The sequence below is a fragment of the Ranitomeya variabilis genome, chromosome 2, assembly GCF_051348905.1.
Source record: "Ranitomeya variabilis isolate aRanVar5 chromosome 2, aRanVar5.hap1, whole genome shotgun sequence".
In the NCBI taxonomy this organism is placed as follows: domain Eukaryota; kingdom Metazoa; phylum Chordata; class Amphibia; order Anura; family Dendrobatidae; genus Ranitomeya; species Ranitomeya variabilis.
The window spans coordinates 1,109,525,233-1,109,542,188 of NC_135233.1; the positions used below are offsets into that span (position 1 = coordinate 1,109,525,233).

The 16,956-nt window shown below is 55.0% G+C and overlaps 1 protein-coding gene across 2 annotated transcripts; it reads left to right on the forward strand.

The window, feature by feature from the left end:
* The first annotated feature begins 159 nt into the window (after positions 1-159).
* Positions 160-15,866, forward strand: GPN1 (GPN-loop GTPase 1). Of its 2 annotated transcripts, XR_013222013.1 has the most exons (15): positions 160-231; positions 3,160-3,253; positions 10,225-10,264; positions 11,708-11,774; positions 11,846-11,883; positions 11,956-12,034; positions 12,114-12,208; positions 12,280-12,325; positions 12,413-12,559; positions 12,639-12,721; positions 12,796-12,835; positions 14,741-14,834; positions 14,958-15,065; positions 15,457-15,652; positions 15,685-15,866. XR_013222013.1 is itself a non-coding variant. In XM_077291941.1 (14 exons), exons 1-14 carry the CDS (start codon positions 184-186, stop codon positions 15,540-15,542), a joined length of 1,065 nt encoding a protein of 354 aa, XP_077148056.1. In that variant the 5' UTR covers positions 160-183; the 3' UTR covers positions 15,543-15,866. The 2 variants fall into 2 exon arrangements, 1 of the variants encoding a protein (XP_077148056.1); XM_077291941.1 differs by having other exon boundaries at positions 15,457-15,866.
* Positions 15,867-16,956: the final 1,090 nt, after the last annotated feature.

Here is a 16,956-nt window from a genome sequence, read left to right on the forward strand (position 1 = left end):
TAACAGGTCGTGTCTCCCCGCCCCCTCTGTCTGAGCCGGGGCTGCTAATAAACTAGGAGTGAACTGTCATAAAGGGTTAACTCCTATCAAGGCGATGGGCCGGCGGTCTCCATGGGACGGCTCGGCCGCAGTCTTGAGTTCCGGTGCTGCTGAGGGGGCCGGCGGAGGCAGCGCTCCCTGTGTATGGTGGTGCTGGGGATGGCCGGCTCCGGGAAGACGACGCTCGTGCAGGTCCGTGTGTGACGGGGCGATCCCTGCACGGGGGGAGAAGGATCCCTGCACGGGGGGAGAAGGATCCCTGCAGCGGTCACAGGGGGGGAGAGAAGGATCCCTGCACGGGGGGAGAAGGATCCCTGCAGCGGTCACAGGGGGGGGAGAGAAGGATCCCTGCAGCGGTCACGGGGGAGAGAAGGATCCCTGCAGCGGTCACAGGGGGGAGAGAAGGATCCCTGCAGCGGTCACAGGGGGAGAGAAGGATCCCTGCAGCGGTCACAGGGGGGGAGAGAAGGATCCCTACAGGGGGGGAGAGAAGGATCCCTGCACGGGGGGAGAAGGATCCCTGCAGCGGTCACAGGGGGGGAGAGAAGGATCCCTGCAGCGGTCACAGGGGGGAGAGAAGGATCCCTGCAGCGGTCACAGGGGGGGAGAGAAGGATCCCTGCAGCGGTCACAGGGGGGAGAGAAGGATCCCTGCAGCGGTCACAGGGGGAGAGAAGGATCCCTGCAGCGGTCACAGGGGGGGAGAGAAGGATCCCTGCAGCGGTCACAGGGGGGGAGAGAAGGATCCCTGCAGCGGTCACAGGGGGGGAGAGAAGGATCCCTGCAGCGGTCACAGGGGGGGAGAGAAGGATCCCTGCAGCGGTCACAGGGGGGAGAGAAGGATCCCTGCAGCAGTCACAGGGGGGGGGAGAAGGATCCCTGCAGCGGTCACAGGGGGGAGAGAAGGATCCCTGCAGCAGTCACAGGGGGGGGGAGAAGGATCCCTGCAGCGGTCACAGGGGGGGAGAGAAGGATCCCTGCAGCAGTCACAGGGGGGGAGAGAAGGATCCCTGCAGCAGTCACAGGGGGGGGAGAAGGATCCCTGCAGCGGTCACAGGGGGGGGAGAAGGATCCCTGCAGCGGTCACAGGGGGGGAGAGAAGGATCCCTGCAGCGGTCACAGGGGGGGAGAGAAGGATCCCTGCAGCGGTCACAGGGGGGGAGAGAAGGATCCCTGCAGCGGTCACAGGGGGGGAGAGAAGGATCCCTGCAGCGGTCACAGGGGGGGAGAGAAGGATCCCTGCAGCGGTCACAGGGGGAGAGAGAAGGATCCCTGCAGCGGTCACAGGGGGGGGAGAGAAGGATCCCTGCAGCGGTCACAGGGGGGGAGAGAAGGATCCCTGCAGCGGTCACAGGGGGGGAGAGAAGGATCCCTGCAGCGGTCACAGGGGGGGAGAGAAGGATCCCTGCAGCGGTCACAAGGGGGGGGGAGAAGGATCCCTGCGTCAGTCACACAGGGGGGGGGGGAGAAGGATCCCTGCGTCAGTCACACAGGGGGGGGTTGGGAAGGATCCCTGCAGCGGTCACATGGGGGGGGGAGAAGGATCCCTGCGTCGGTCACACGGGGGGGGGGGAAGGATCCCTGTGTCGGTCACACGGGGGGGGGAGAAGGATCCCTGCAGCGGTCACACGGGGGGGGAGAAGGATCCCTGCAGCGGTCACACGGGGGGGGGGGGAGAAGGATCCCTGCAGCGGTCACACAGGGGGGGGAGGGATCCCTGCGTCGGTCACATGGGGGGGGATAGGGATCCCTGCAGCGGCCACACGGGGGGGGGAGGAGAAGGATCCCTGCGTCGGTCACATGGGGGGGGGGAGAAGGATCCCTGCAGCGGTCACACGGGGGGGAGGGGAGAAGGATCCCTGCAGCGGTCACACGGGGGAGAAGGATCCCTGCAGCGGTCACACGGGGGGGGGGAGAAGGATCCCTGCAGCGGTCACACAGGGGGGGGGAGGGATCCCTGCGTCGGTCACATGGGGGGGGAGAAGGATCCCTGCAGCGGCCACACGGGGGGGGGGGGGGGGAGGAGAAGGATCCCTGCGTCGGTCACACGGGGGGGGGGGGAGAAGGATCCCTGCGTCGGTCACACGGGGGGGGGGGGGGAGAAGGATCCCTGCAGCGGTCACACGGGGGGGGGAGAAGGATCTCTGCAGCGGTCACACGGGGGGGGAGAAGGATCTCTGCAGCGGTCACACGGGGGGGGAGAAGGATCTCTGCAGCGGTCACAGGGGGGGAGAAGGATCTCTGCAGCGGTCACAAGGAGGGGGGAGAAGGATCCCTGCACAGGGGGAGAAGGATCCCTGCACGGGGGGAGAAGGATCCCTGCACGGGGGGAGAAGGATCCCTGCACGGGGGGAGAAGGATCCCTGCACGGGGGGAGAAGGATCCCTGCACGGGGGGAGGAAGGATCCCTGCACGGGGGGAGAAGGATCCCTGCACGGGGGGAGAAGGATCCCTGCACGGGGGGAGAAGGATCCCTGCAGCGGTCACACAGTGACTTTTATATAACCCTTAAAAAAATATTCATAAAGCCCACCATTCATGGTAAATAATATTTTATTTAGACATAATGGTCACACAATTGATCTCCATATAAAATTCATATAAAATTCATATAATATTAAAACTTTATTGAAGCTGATAATTTTAAAACCATTTATTTCTATAAAAGAATGTGCAAAAATGCAGAGATCAATAAATTGATCAAAAACTATGTATGGGCGGGGCATACTGAACTGATTGGTACCAAATAAAATGATAAATAATGTATACACCCAAAAGTTATGTATATACATAAAAATATGTATAAATAAGTGCAAAATAGCGATTCATCCCACGAAATAATCAAAATGACCAAAAGGTGAAAGTGCTAAATAAATATGGACACTCGGCTACTTCAAAAATCAATTAATCGTAATGCAAAATACATACAAATCTATATAGTGACAACAAAAATCAGGTGCAAAGAAAGTAAATATGGTAAAATGCCCGAGTACCGACCAGTATGAGGACGGCACTGCCCCGCACACAGCACTCCAGCGTCAGGGAGCGGAGTCAGCTACACGGTGACTTTTCCCTTTCTCTGTTGCTGGCGTCCTCTTATATCTTATATTTTCATCCTTAGAGATTGACGTCTTATTTACATGAGAAGAACCGACCTCCGTACGTCATCAACCTGGACCCGGCCGTCCATGAGATCCCCTTCCCTGCCAACATAGGTACAAGACCACCCCCCCTATAATGTGTGGTGTATTCCTCTCCTCCTCCCCCTATAATGTGTGGTGTATTCCTCTCCTCCTCCCACTATAATGTGTGGTGTATTCCTCTCCTCCTCCCCCTATAATGTGTGGTGTATTCCTCTCCCCCTCCTCTCCCCATAATGTGTGGTGTATTCCTCTCCTCCTCCCCCCCCTATAATGGGTGATGTATTCCCCTCCTCCTCCTCCCCCTATAATGTGTGGTGTATTCCTCTCCCCATAATGGGTGGTGTATTCCCCTCCTCCTCCCCCTATAATGTGTGGTGTATTCCTCTCCTCCTCCCCCTATAATGTGTGGTGTATTCCCCTCCTCCTCCCCCTATAATGGGTGGTGTATTCCCCTCCTCCTCCCCCTATAATGTGTGGTGTATTCCCCTCCTCCTCCTCCCAATATAATGTGTGGTGTATTCCTCTCCTCCTCCCAATATAATGTGTGGTGTATTCCTCTCCTCCTCCCCCTATAATGTGTGGTGTATTCCCCTCCTCCTCCTCCCTCTATAATGTGTGGTGTATTCCCCTCCTCCTCCTCCCCCTATAATGGGTGGTGTATTCCCCTCCTCCTCCCCCTATAATGTGTGGTGTATTCCTCTCCCCCTCCTCCCCCTATAATGTGTGGTGTATTCCCCTCCTCCTCCCCCTATAATGTGTGGTGTATTCTCCTCCTCCCCCTATAATGTGTGGTGTATTCCCCTCCTCCCCCTATAATGTGTGGTGTATTCCCCTCCTCCTCCCCCTATAATGTGTGGTGTATTCCCCTCCTCCTCCCCTATAATGTGTGGTGTATTCCCCTCCTCCTCCCCTATAATGTGTGGTGTATTCCCCTCCTCCTCCCCCTATAATGTGTGGTGTATTCCCCTCCTCCCCCTATAATGTGTGGTGTATTCCCCTCCTCCTCCTCCCCCTATAATGTGTGGTGTATTCCCCTCCTCCCCCTATAATGGGTGGTGTATTCCCCTCCTCCTCCTCCCCCTATAATGTGTGGTGTATTCCCCTCCTCCTCCCCCTATAATGTGTGGTGTATTCCCCTCCTCCTCCCCCTATAATGGGTGGTGTATTCCCCTCCTCCTCCTCCTCCCCCTATAATGTGTGGTGTATTCCTCTCCTCCCCCCTATAATGTGTGGTGTATTCCTCTCCTCCCCCCTATAATGTGTGATGTATTCCTCTCCTCCTCCCCCTATAATGTGTGGTGTATTCCCCTCCTCCTCCCCCTATAATGTGTGGTGTATTCCTCTCCTCCCCCCTATAATGTGTGATGTATTCCTCTCCTCCTCCCTCTATAATGTGTGGTGTATTCCCCTCCTCCTCCCCCTATAATGGGTGATGTATTCCGCTCCTCCTCCTCCCCCTATAATGTGTGGTGTATTTCTCTTCTCCCCCTATAATGTGTGGTGTATTCCCCTCCTCCTCCTCCTCCCCCTATAATGTGTGGTGTATTCCCCTCCTCCTCCCCCTATAATGTGTGGTGTATTCCTCTCCTCCTCCCCCTATAATGTGTGGTGTATTTCTCTCCTCCTCCCCCTATAATGTGTGGTGTATTCCTCTCCTCCTCCCCCTATAATGTGTGGTGTATTCCCCTCCTCCTCCCCCCTATAATGTGTGGTGTATTCCTCTCCTCCTCCCCCTATAATGTGTGGTGTATTCCTCTCCTCCTCCCTCTATAATGTGTGGTGTATTCCTCTCCTCCTCCCTCTATAATGTGTGGTGTATTCCTCTCCTCCTCCCCCTATAATATGTGGTGTATTCCCCTCCTCCCCCTATAATGGGTGGTGTATTCCCCTCCTCCTCCTCCCCCTATAATGTGTGGTGTATTCCCCTCCTCCTCCCCCTATAATGTGTGGTGTATTCCCCTCCTCCTCCCCCTATAATGGGTGGTGTATTCCCCTCCTCCTCCTCCTCCCCCTATAATGTGTGGTGTATTCCTCTCCTCCCCCCTATAATGTGTGATGTATTCCTCTCCTCCTCCCCCTATAATGTGTGGTGTATTCCCCTCCTCCTCCCCCTATAATGTGTGGTGTATTCCTCTCCTCCCCCCTATAATGTGTGATGCATTCCTCTCCTCCTCCCTCTATAATGTGTGGTGTATTCCCCTCCTCCTCCTCCCCCTATAATGGGTGATGTATTCCGCTCCTCCTCCTCCCCCTATAATGTGTGGTGTATTCCCCTCCCCCTATAATGTGTGGTGTATTCCCCTCCCCCTATAATGTGTGGTGTATTCCTCTTCTCCCCCTATAATGTGTGGTGTATTCCCCTCCTCCTCCCCCTATAATGTGTGGTGTATTCCCCTCCTCCTCCCCCTATAATGGGTGGTGTATTCCCCTCCTCCTCCCCCTATAATGTGTGGTGTATTCCCCTCCTCCTCCCCCTATAATGGGTGGTGTATTCCTCTCCTCCTCCCCCTATAATGTGTGGTGTATTCCCCTCCTCCTCCCCCTATAATGGGTGGTGTATTCTTCTCCTCCTCCCCCTATAATGTGTGGTGTATTCCTCTCCTCCTCCCCCTATAATGTGTGGTGTATTCCCCTCCCCCTCCCCCTATAATGTGTGGTGTATTCCCCTCCCCCTCCCCCTATAATGGGTGGTGTATTCCTCTCCTCCTCCCCCTATAATGGGTGGTGTATTCCCCTCCTCCCCCTATAATGGGTGGTGTATTCCTCTCCTCCTCCCCCTATAATGTGTGGTGTATTCCTCTCCTCCTCCCCCTATAATGTGTGGTGTATTCCCCTCCTCCTCCCCCTATAATGGGTGGTGTATTCCTCTCCTCCTCCCCCTATAATGTGTGGTGTATTCCCCTCCCCCTATAATGTGTGGTGTATTCCCCTCCCCCTCCCCCTATAATGTGTGGTGTATTCCCCTCCTCCTCCCCCTATAATGGGTGGTGTATTCCTCTCCTCCTCCCCCTATAATGTGTGGTGTATTCCCCTCCTCCTCCCCCTATAATGGGTGGTGTATTCCTCTCCTCCTCCCCCTATAATATGTGGTGTATTCCCCTCCTCCTCCCCCTATAATGGGTGGTGTATTCCTCTCCTCCTCCCCCTATAATGGTTGGTGTATTCCCCTCCTCCTCCCCCTATAATGGTTGGTGTATTCCCCTCCTCCTCCCCCTATAATGTGTGGTGTATTCCCCTCCTCCTCCCCCTATAATGTGTGGTGTATTCCCCTCCTCCTCCCCCTATAATGTGTGGTGTATTCCCCTCCTCCTCCCCCTATAATGGGTGGTGTATTCCTCTCCTCCTCCCCCTATAATGGGTGGTGTATTCCCCTCCTCCTCCCCCTATAATGGGTGGTGTATTCCCCTCCTCCTCCCCCTATAATGGGTGGTGTATTCCCCTCCTCCTCCCCCTATAATGGGTGGTGTATTCCTCTCCTCCTCCCCCTATAATGGTTGGTGTATTCCCCTCCTCCTCCCCCTATAATGTGTGGTGTATTCCCCTCCTCCTCCCCCTATAATGTGTGGTGTATTCCCCTCCTCCTCCCCCTATAATGTGTGGTGTATTCCCCTCCTCCTCCCCCTATAATGTGTGGTGTATTCCTCTCCTCCTCCCCCTATAATGTGTGGTGTATTCCCCTCCTCCTCCCCCTATAATGTGTGGTGTATTCCTCTCCTCCTCCCCCTATAATGTGTGGTGTATTCCCCTCCTCCCCCTATAATGTGTGGTGTATTCCCCTCCCCCTCCCCCTATAATGGGTGGTGTATTCCCCTCCTCCTCCCCCCTATAATGTGTGGTGTATTCCCCTCCTCCCCTATAATGTGTGGTGTATTCCCCTCCTCCTCCCCCTATAATGTGTGGTGTATTCCCCTCCTCCTCCCCCTATAATGTGTGGTGTATTCCCCTCCTCCCCCTATAATGTGTGGTGTATTCCCCTCCCCCTCCCCCTATAATGGTTGGTGTATTCCCCTCCTCCTCCCCCTATAATGTATGGTGTATTCCCCTCCTCCCCTATAATGTGTGGTGTATTCCCCTCCTCCTCCCCCTATAATGGGTGGTGTATTCCCCTCCTCCTCCCCCTATAATGGGTGGTGTATTCCTCTCCTCCTCCCCCTATAATGGTTGGTGTATTCCCCTCCTCCCCCTATAATGTGTGGTGTATTCCCCTCCCCCTCCCCCTATAATGGGTGGTGTATTCCCCTCCTCCTCCCCCTATAATATGTGGTGTATTCCTCTCCTCCTCCCCCTATAATGTGTGGTGTAGTCCCCTCCTCCTCCCCCTATAATGTGTGATGTATTCCCCTCCTCCTCCCCCTATAATGTGTGGTGTATTCCCCTCCTCCTCCCCCTATAATGTGTGGTGTATTCCCCTCCTCCTCCCCCTATAATGGGTGGTGTATTCCTCTCCTCCTTCCCCTATAATGGGTGGTGTATTCCTCTCCTCCTCCCCCTATAATGTGTGGTGTATTCCCCTCCTCCTCCCCCTATAATGGGTGGTGTATTCCTCTCCTCCTCCCCCTATAATAGTTGGTGTATTCCCCTCCTCCTCCTCCTATAATGTGTGGTGTATTCCCCTCCTCCTCCCCCTATAATGGGTGGTGTATTCCTCTCCTCCTCCCCCTATAATGTGTGGTGTATTCCTCTCCTCCTCCCCCCTATAATGTGTGGTGTATTCCTCTCCTCCTCCCCCATAATGGGTGGTGTATTCCTCTCCTCCCCCTATAATGGGTGGTGTATTCCCCCCCTCCTCCTCCCCCTATAATGGGTGGTGTATTCCCCTCCTCCTCCTCCCCCTATAATGGGTGGTATATTCCCCTCCCCCTCCCCCTATAATGTGTGGTGTATTCCCCTCCTCCCCCTATAATGTGTGGTGTATTCCCCTCCTCCTCCCCCTATAATGTGTGGTGTATTCCCCTCCTCCTCCCCCTATAATGGGTGGTGTATTCCTCTCCTCCTTCCCCTATAATGGGTGGTGTATTCCTCTCCTCCTCCCCCTATAATGTGTGGTGTATTCCTCTCCTCCTTCCCCTATAATGGGTGGTGTATTCCTCTCCTCCTCCAGCTATAATGGTTGGTGTATTCCCCTCCTCCTCCCCCTATAATGTGTGGTGTATTCCCCTCCTCCTCCCCCTATAATGGGTGGTGTATTCCTCTCCTCCTCCCCCTATAATGTGTGGTGTATTCCTCTCCTCCTCCCCCCTATAATGTGTGGTGTATTCCTCTCCTCCTCCCCCTATAATGTGTGGTGTATTCCTCTCCTCCTCCCCCCTATAATGTGTGGTGTATTCCTCTCCTCCTCCCCCATAATGGGTGGTGTATTCCTCTCCTCCTCCCCCTATAATGGGTGGTGTATTCCCCCCCTCCTCCTCCCCCTATAATGGGTGGTGTATTCCCCTCCTCCTCCTCCCCCTATAATGGGTGGTGTATTCCCCTCCCCCTATAATGGGTGGTGTATTCCCCTCCTCCTCCCCCTATAATGGGTGGTGTATTCCCCTCCCCCTCCCCCCTATAATGGGTGGTGTATTCCCCTCCTCCTCCCCCCTATAATGGGTGGTGTATTCCCCTCCTCCCCCTATAATGTGTGGTGTATTCCCCTCCTCCCCCTATAATGTGTGGTGTATTCCCCTCCCCCTCCCCCCTATAATATGTGGTGTATTCCTCTCCCCCTCCCCCCTATAATATGTGGTGTATTCCCCTCCTCCTCCCCCCTATAATATGTGGTGTATTCCTCTCCTCCTCCCCCTATAATGTGTGGTGTATTCCCCTCCTCCTCCCCCTATAATGTGTGGTGTATTCCCCTCCTCCTCCCCCTATAATGTGTGGTGTATTCCCCTCCTCCTCCCCCTATAATGTGTGGTGTATTCCCCTCCTCCTCCCCCTATAATGGGTGGTGTATTCCTCTCCTCCTTCCCCTATAATGGGTGGTGTATTCCTCTCCTCCTCCCCCTATAATGTGTAGTGTATTCCCCTCCTCCTCCCCCTATAATGGGTGGTGTATTCCTCTCCTCCTCCCCCTATAATGGTTGGTGTATTCCCCTCCTCCTCCCCCTATAATGTGTGGTGTATTCCCCTCCTCCTCCCCCTATAATGGGTGGTGTATTCCTCTCCTCCTCCCCCTATAATGTGTGGTGTATTCCTCTCCTCCTCCCCCCTATAATGTGTGGTGTATTCCTCTCCTCCTCCCCCATAATGGGTGGTGTATTCCTCTCCTCCTCCCCCTATAATGGGTGGTGTATTCCTCTCCTCCTTCCCCTATAATGGGTGGTGTATTCCTCTCCTCCTCCCCCTATAATGGGTGGTGTATTCCTCTCCTCCTCCCCCTATAATGGGTGGTGTATTCCTCTCCTCCTCCCCCTATAATGGGTGGTGTATTCCTCTCCTCCTCCCCCTATAATGGTTGGTGTATTCCCCTCCTCCTCCCCCTATAATGTGTGGTGTATTCCCCTCCTCCTCCCCCTATAATGGGTGGTGTATTCCCCTCCTCCTCCCCCTATAATGGGTGGTGTATTCCTCTCCTCCTCCCCCTATAATGTGTGGTGTATTCCTCTCCTCCTCCCCCTATAATGTGTGGTGTATTCCTCTCCTCCTCCCCCTATAATGTGTGGTGTATTCCTCTCCTCCTCCCCCCTATAATGTGTGGTGTATTCCTCTCCTCCTCCCCCATAATGGGTGGTGTATTCCTCTCCTCCCCCTATAATGGGTGGTGTATTCCCCCCCTCCTCCTCCCCCTATAATGGGTGGTGTATTCCCCTCCTCCTCCTCCCCCTATAATGGGTGGTGTATTGCCCTCCCCCTCCTCCCTCTATAATGGGTGGTGTATTCCCCTCCTCCTCCCCCTATAATGGGTGGTGTATTCCCCTCCCCCTCCCCCCTATAATGGGTGGTGTATTCCCCTCCTCCTCCCCCCTATAATGGGTGGTGTATTCCCCTCCTCCTCCCCCTATGATGTGTGGTGTATTCCCCTCCTCCTCCCCCTATAATGGGTGGTGTATTCCCCTCCACAGATATCCGGGACACAGTTAAGTACAAGGAGGTGATGAAGCAGTATCCTTCTCATATTGGTGCTGGTATCGCTGTGGTCTCAGCTTCGACTCGGTTGATAGGCGTTGTACGGGTATCGCTGTGGGCTCGGGTCTGTTGATGGGGAGTGTACCCGTATCTATGTGGGCTCGGCTTCGACTTGGTCGATAGGGGTTGCACAGGTATCACTGTGGGAGTCTGTGGGCTCGGCTCGGTTGGCGGGGGGGTGTACCTGTATCGCTGTGGGCTCGGCTCAGTTGATGTGGGGTGTACCTGTATCGCTGTGGGCTCGGCTGGTGTGGGGTGCATCAGTATCTCTGTGGGCTCGGTTGGTAGGGGGTATACCGGTATCGCTGTGGGCTCGGCTCGGTTTGTGTGGGGTGTACTGGTATCTCTGTGGGCTTTGTTGGTGGGGGTTATGACGGTATGGCTGTGGGGAGGGGGGAGAGTACCGGTATCGCTGTGGGCTTTGTTGGTGGCGGGTATAACGGTAAGGCTGTGGGGAGGGGGGGGGGGGTACCGGTATCGCTGTGGGCTCGGCTGGTGTGGTGTGTAGCGGTATCACTGTGGGCTCGGCTCGGTTGGTGTGGGGTGTACCGGTATCGCTGTGGGCTCGGCTGGTGTGGGGTGTAGCGGTATCGCTGTGGGCTCGGCTGGTGTGGGGTGGGCTCGGCTGGTGTGGGGTGTAGCGGTATCACTGTGGGCTCGGCTGGTGTGGGGTGTACCGTTATCACTGTGGGCTCGGCTGGTGTGGGGTGTAGCGGTATCGCTGTGGGCTCGGCTGGTGTGGGGTGTAGCGGTATCGCTGTGGGCTCGGCTGGTGTGGGGTGTAGCGGTATCACTGTGGGCTCGGTTGGTGTGGGGTGTACCGGTATCGCTGTGGGCTCGGTTGGTGTGGGGTGTACCGGTATCACTGTGGGCTCGGCTGGTGTGGGGTGTAGCGGTATCACTGTGGGCTCGGCTGGTGTGGGGTGTACCGGTATCGCTGTGGGCTCGGCTGGTGTGGGGTGTACCGGTATCGCTGTGGGCTCGGTTGGTGTGGGGTGTACCGGTATCGCTGTGGGCTCGGTTGGTGTGGGGTGTACCGGTATCGCTGTGGGCTCGGTTGGTGTGGGGTGTACCGGTATCACTGTGGGCTCGGCTGGTGTGGGGTGTACCGGTATCACTGTGGGCTCGGCTGGTGTGGGGTGTAGCGGTATCGCTGTGGGCTCGGCTGGTGTGGGGTGTAGCGGTATCGCTGTGGGCTCGGCTGGTGTGGGGTGTAGCGGTATCGCTGTGGGCTCGGCTGGTGTGGGGTGTACCGTTATCGCTGTGGGCTCGGCTGGTGTGGGGTGTAGCGGTATCGCTGTGGGCTCGGCTGGTGTGGGGTGTAGCGGTATCACTGTGGGCTCGGCTCGGTTGGTGGGCACTTTGATCTCTGCTCGTTGTACAGGGTTGTTGTCGGCTGATCCTGAGCCCCACCATCAGATATGGACTTGGACCCAATGGCGGCATCGTCACGTCCCTTAATCTGTTTGCCACGCGGTTTGATCAGGTGAGTGTTGGCGCAGTCATGTGACCAGTGGCCGCCCCCGCGCCTTGCTCACCTTCCTCCTTCCTCTGCAGGTGGTGAAGTTCATAGAGAAGAGGCAGGAGAACTGTCAGTAAGTATCAGCGGCTCTTCGCTGGTAAGTGGGTGTGAGCCAGGCCCTGACTGTTCCTCTCGACCTCCACAGGTACGTCCTGATAGACACACCGGGACAGATTGAGGTGTTCACATGGTCGGCCTCGGGGTCCATCATCACCGAGGCGCTGGTGAGTAGTGGAAGGTGCGGGGCCGCTACATCAATCAGTGCAGGAAGGTTGAGTCTCCTCCATCTTCTTCTCGCTGCAGGCGTCTTCCTTCCCATCGGTGGTGGTCTACGTCATGGACACGTCCCGCAGTACCAGCCCTGTTACCTTCATGTCCAACATGCTGTACGCCTGCAGGTGGGTGCCCGCCTTGGGGGAGGGGTGTATGACGGTCTTGTGCCGCCAGTGTGACACATCTTCTCTTACAGCATCATGTACAAGACCAAGCTGCCATTCATCGTCGTCATGAACAAGGTGCGTCCAGTCCGTGGCCCCAACCACAATGGCAGTCAGACGGTGGTGATTGTAGGGCTCGGGCAGTAATCCTCTCTCATCCTGCAGACGGACATCATCGATCACAGCTTTGCAGTGGAGTGGATGCAGGATTTTGAGAGTTTCCAGGACGCTCTGAACCAGGAGACGTCGTACGTCAGTAATCTGACCCGCTCCATGAGCCTGGTCCTGGACGAGTTCTACAACGCCCTGCGGGTAACGTGTGCCCTATCTGCGGCCTCGCACCGCATGTATCGCCTGTCAGAACCCCCTCACACCACTCCTTTGTCTACAGGTGGTAGGGGTCTCCGCTGTGACCGGCGCTGGGATGGACGACTTCTTTGTGAAGGTCTCCGAGGCAGCAGAGGAGTATGAGAGGTGAGGAGGTACCTGCGGTGAGGGAGGCATCTATGCCCCGTGCCTTACTCATAACGCACTCTTCTCCTCCATAGAGAGTTCCGGCCTGAGTATGAGCGCCTCCGCCAGGCTGCGGTGAGTCATGGGAGCCTAGGAGCTGTGTGATCCGGGGGGGGAATGGTGCCTGATCCATGTAGGAAAGGGGGGAGAAATGGGGGTGGGGGCAATGTATGGTGCCAGATCCATGTAGGGGGTGGGGGTAGAGAAATGGTGCCTGATCCACGTACGTGCGTGCGGAGACAAATGGTGCCTGATCCATGTACGTACGTACGTACGTGTGTGTGTGAGGAGAGAAATGGTGCCTGATCCATGTACGTGTGTGAGGAGAGAAATGGTGCCTGATCCATGTACGTACGTACGTGTGTGTGTGTGAGGAGAGAAATGGTGCCTGATCCACGTACGTGTGTGTGAGGAGAGAAATGGTGCCTGATCCATGTACGTGTGTGGGGAGAGAAATGGTGCCTGATCCACATAGGTATGTGTGTGATGAGAGAAATGGTGCCTGATCTACGTACGTGTGTGAGGAGAGAAATGGTGCCTGATCCATGTACGTGTGTGAGGAGAGAAATGGTGCCTGATCCATGTACGTACGTACGTACGTGTGTGTGTGAGGAGAGAAATGGTGCCTGATCCACGTACGTGTGTGTGAGGAGAGAAATGGTGCCTGATCCACATAGGTATGTGTGTGATGAGAGAAATGGTGCCTGATCTACGTACGTACGTACGTACGTGTGTGTGTGTGAGGAAATGGTGCCTGATCCATGTACGTGTGTGAGGAGAGAAATGGTGCCTGATCCATGTATGTGTGAGGAGAGAAATGGTGCCTGATCCACGTACGTGTGTGTGAGGAGAGAAATGGTGCCTGATCCACGTACGTGTGTGTGAGGAGAGAAATGGTGCCTGATCCATGTACGTACGTGTGTCTGTGTGTGATGAGGGAAATGGTGCATGATCCATGTATGTGTGTGATGAGAGAAATGGTGCCTGATCCACGTAGGTATATGTGTGAGGAGAGAAATGGTGCCTGATCCACATAGGTATGTGTGTGAGGAGAGAAATGGTGCCTGATCCACGTACAGTAGGTATGTGTGTGTGGAGAGAAATAGTGCCTGATCCACGTAGGTATGTGTGAAGAGAGAAGTGATGCCTGGTCCACGTAGGTATGTGTGTGAGGAGAGAAATGGTGCCTGATCCACGTAGACATGTGTGTGAGGAGAGAAATGGTGCCTGATCCACGTAGGTATGTGTGTGAGGAGAGAAATGGTGCCTGATCCACGTAGGTATGTGTGTGAGGAGAGAAATGGTGCCTGATCCACGTAGGTATGTGTGTGAGGAGAGAAATGGTGCCTGATCCACGTAGGTATGTGTGTGAGGAGAGAAATGGTGCCTGATCCACGTAGGTATGTGTGTGAGGAGAGAAATGGTGCCTGATCCACGTAGGTATGTGTGTGAGGAGAGAAATGGTGCCTGATCCACGTAGGTATGTGTGTGAGGAGAGAAATGGTGCCTGATCCACGTAGGTATGTGTGCGAGGAGAGAAATGGTGCCTGATCCACGTAGGTATGTGTGTGAGGAGAGAAATGGTGCCTGATCCACATAGGTATGTGTGTGAGGAGAGAAATGGTGCCTGATCCACGTAGGTATGTGTGTGAGGAGAGAAATGGTGCCTGGTCCATGTACGTGTGTGGAGGGGGGGGGGGGGGGGAGAGAAATGGTGCCTGATCCACGTAGGTATGTGTGTGGAGAAATGGTGCCTGGTCCATGTACGTGTGTGGAGGGGGGGGGAGAGAAATGGTGCCTGATCCACGTAGGTACGTGTGTGAGGAGAGAAATGGTGTGTGTGTGCCTGGTCCATGTACGTGTGTGTGGAGGAGGGGAGAGAAATGGTGCCTGGTCCATGCAGAGGATAGGGGGTGAAGGGGAGAGATGGCGTCTGAGCCATGAGCTGGTATCCGATCCCCGTGTTGTCCTGGCCTACAGGAGGAGGAGAAGCAGATGGAGCAGCAGGAGCAGTTGGATCGACTGCGCCGGGACATGGGATCTGTGCCTCTGGACCCAGGACTTCCGTCAGGAGGTAGGAAATATGGAGGGGGCAGGTGACCGGTGTGACTGAGTTTCGAAGGGACATTGTGAGGTCATGTGACTGATGCCTCGGCCGCCGTAGTTAATCCTCAGGGTCATGGCTTTTCTCTCTCAGGTCTGGATGAAGGAGCTGCAGGGCCGTCAGATCTGATCCTCACTCGGGGGAATATGGAGGATGATGAAGAAGCGGAGGACAGTGACACAGATGACATTGATCACTCAGGTGAGAGGCCACATCTGCTTCTGCTCTGGGCACGATGAGGAGGTTGGTGAGAGACCTCTGCTTGTTCCGGACTCCTCTCTGCGGATATTTGGGCGGAGGTCATTAGAGGGAGGAGGATGTTTGGGCGGAGGTCATTAGGTGGAGGAGGAGGTTGCTGAATTCCAGGAGTCGGGGTGGTCTTTAGTAGATGGCTGTTGGGATGTGACTGATGAAATGAATGTGTCGGCCATAGGCGCTGCACTGTCGCGCATTGGAGAGGTCAAACTCATTGTAGATAACACCCAATCACAGCGCAACTTTCAATTCATATGCTGCAGTTGAAAAGTCAAAGCTTTGCTGTGATTGGCTGCTGAGGCAGCTGCTCTTATGTCTCCACCTTTCCCATTGGCAGTGGCAGAGTCTAGACTGGAGGAGCCGGCCTTCCAGAGCTTCCTGCAGCAAACGCACAGCAAGTACCGGGAGAAGGTGAACAAGTGATGGACGAGGAGGAGCGCGGGCATGTGACCGGCAGAGTCCCACCTCTGGGAGTGGATGAGTCCTGTCCTGTGACCTGCCACTGTGGGAGGGGATGAGTCCTGTCCTGTGACCTGCCGTGGGGGGATGGGTCCTGTCCTGTGATCTGCCACCGTGGGGGGATGGGTCCTGTCCTGTGATCTGCCACCGTGGGGGGATGGGTCCTGTCCTGTGACCTGCCACCGTTGGGGATGGGTCCTGTCCTGTGCCCCGTTCCCACTCTTCTGGGTGATGTTTTATTTTGGCTGTAATGTTATAATCAATAATAGATCGGGTTTTGTTATTTATCGTCACGTTTCATCATTCAGAGGCGATATTGCTGCCGCCCATCAGAGCCGTTCACCCCCTTCCCGAAGAGTCCTGCCCCGGGTGCGTCTGGTCACCGACACTGCAGCTCTTCTCCTGACTCTGCTACATACAGGTGATTATCAGATCACCTGTATGTAGCAGAATACCTCTCTTGCTATGAGCGCTGACCACCGGGTGGTGCTCACAGCAAGCCGGCAGTGACAACCATATAGGTCTTCAGGAGACCTCTGGTTGTCATGCCAACCCATCAGTGACCCGCGATCACGTGACGGGGGTCACCGATGGGCGAAATTCTGGCCTGATGGCTGGAAGCATGCATTAAATGCCGCTGCCAGTTTGACAGAGGCATTTAACCGGTTAATAGTCACGGGTGGATCGTGATTCCACCCGCGGCTGTTATTAAAGTGGGATGAAAGTACTAGATCCTGGAGCTGCTGCACACGAGCTTTTAGTGTACGTGGCGCCAGTGCCGGCAGCTCTGCTCACTTTTTCTCCTGGCGTAGGTGTGAGATGCTTACACTGAATGCTGCTCCGTGAGACGTCGCTCCTGTCGGAGGTCGACGCACAAAGGTTAGTCATTTTTTAAGGGTTGAGACTTCAGCTACGATGGAGAAGAATCACAATAAAATTAAGACTTCAGTAGCAGCAGAACCTGCAAAACATCTAAAACAAAAACCGCGGCCACATTGGAAATAAAAGCGCAGAAGTAAAAAAAAAAAAAAAGGTGCAATTGATAGAATGTTAGAGTTGGAAGGGACCTCCGGGGTCCTTGTTCAATGCAGGAGTCACTAAACCATCTCCGATAGGTGTCTGTCCAGCCTCTGTGTGAAGGCTTCCATTGAAGGAGAACTCACCACCTCTCGTGGCCGCCTGCTCCTCATTGATCACCCTGTCAGTTTTTTCTAATATGTAATCTGCATCTTCTCTCTTTCAGTTTTGTTCCATTGCTTCTCGTGTTTCCATGTGTAAATATCAATAATGATGATCTTTCTACAATGTGACAGCCCTTCAGATATTTGTAGACGGCTATTAAGTCTCCTCCTCTTCTTCTTTTTTGGAAGCTAAGCAT

Coding starts and splice junctions, on each gene's coding strand:
- GPN1 (XM_077291941.1), top strand. CDS start 184: ATGGTGGTGCTGGGGATGGCCGGCTCCGGGAAGACGACGCTCGTGCAG. Junction 3,254..10,224: donor CCCCTTCCCTGCCAACATAG/GTACAAGACCAC, acceptor TCCCCTCCACAG/ATATCCGGGACACAGTTAAG. Junction 10,265..11,707: donor TACAAGGAGGTGATGAAGCA/GTATCCTTCTCA, acceptor CCCCACCATCAG/ATATGGACTTGGACCCAATG.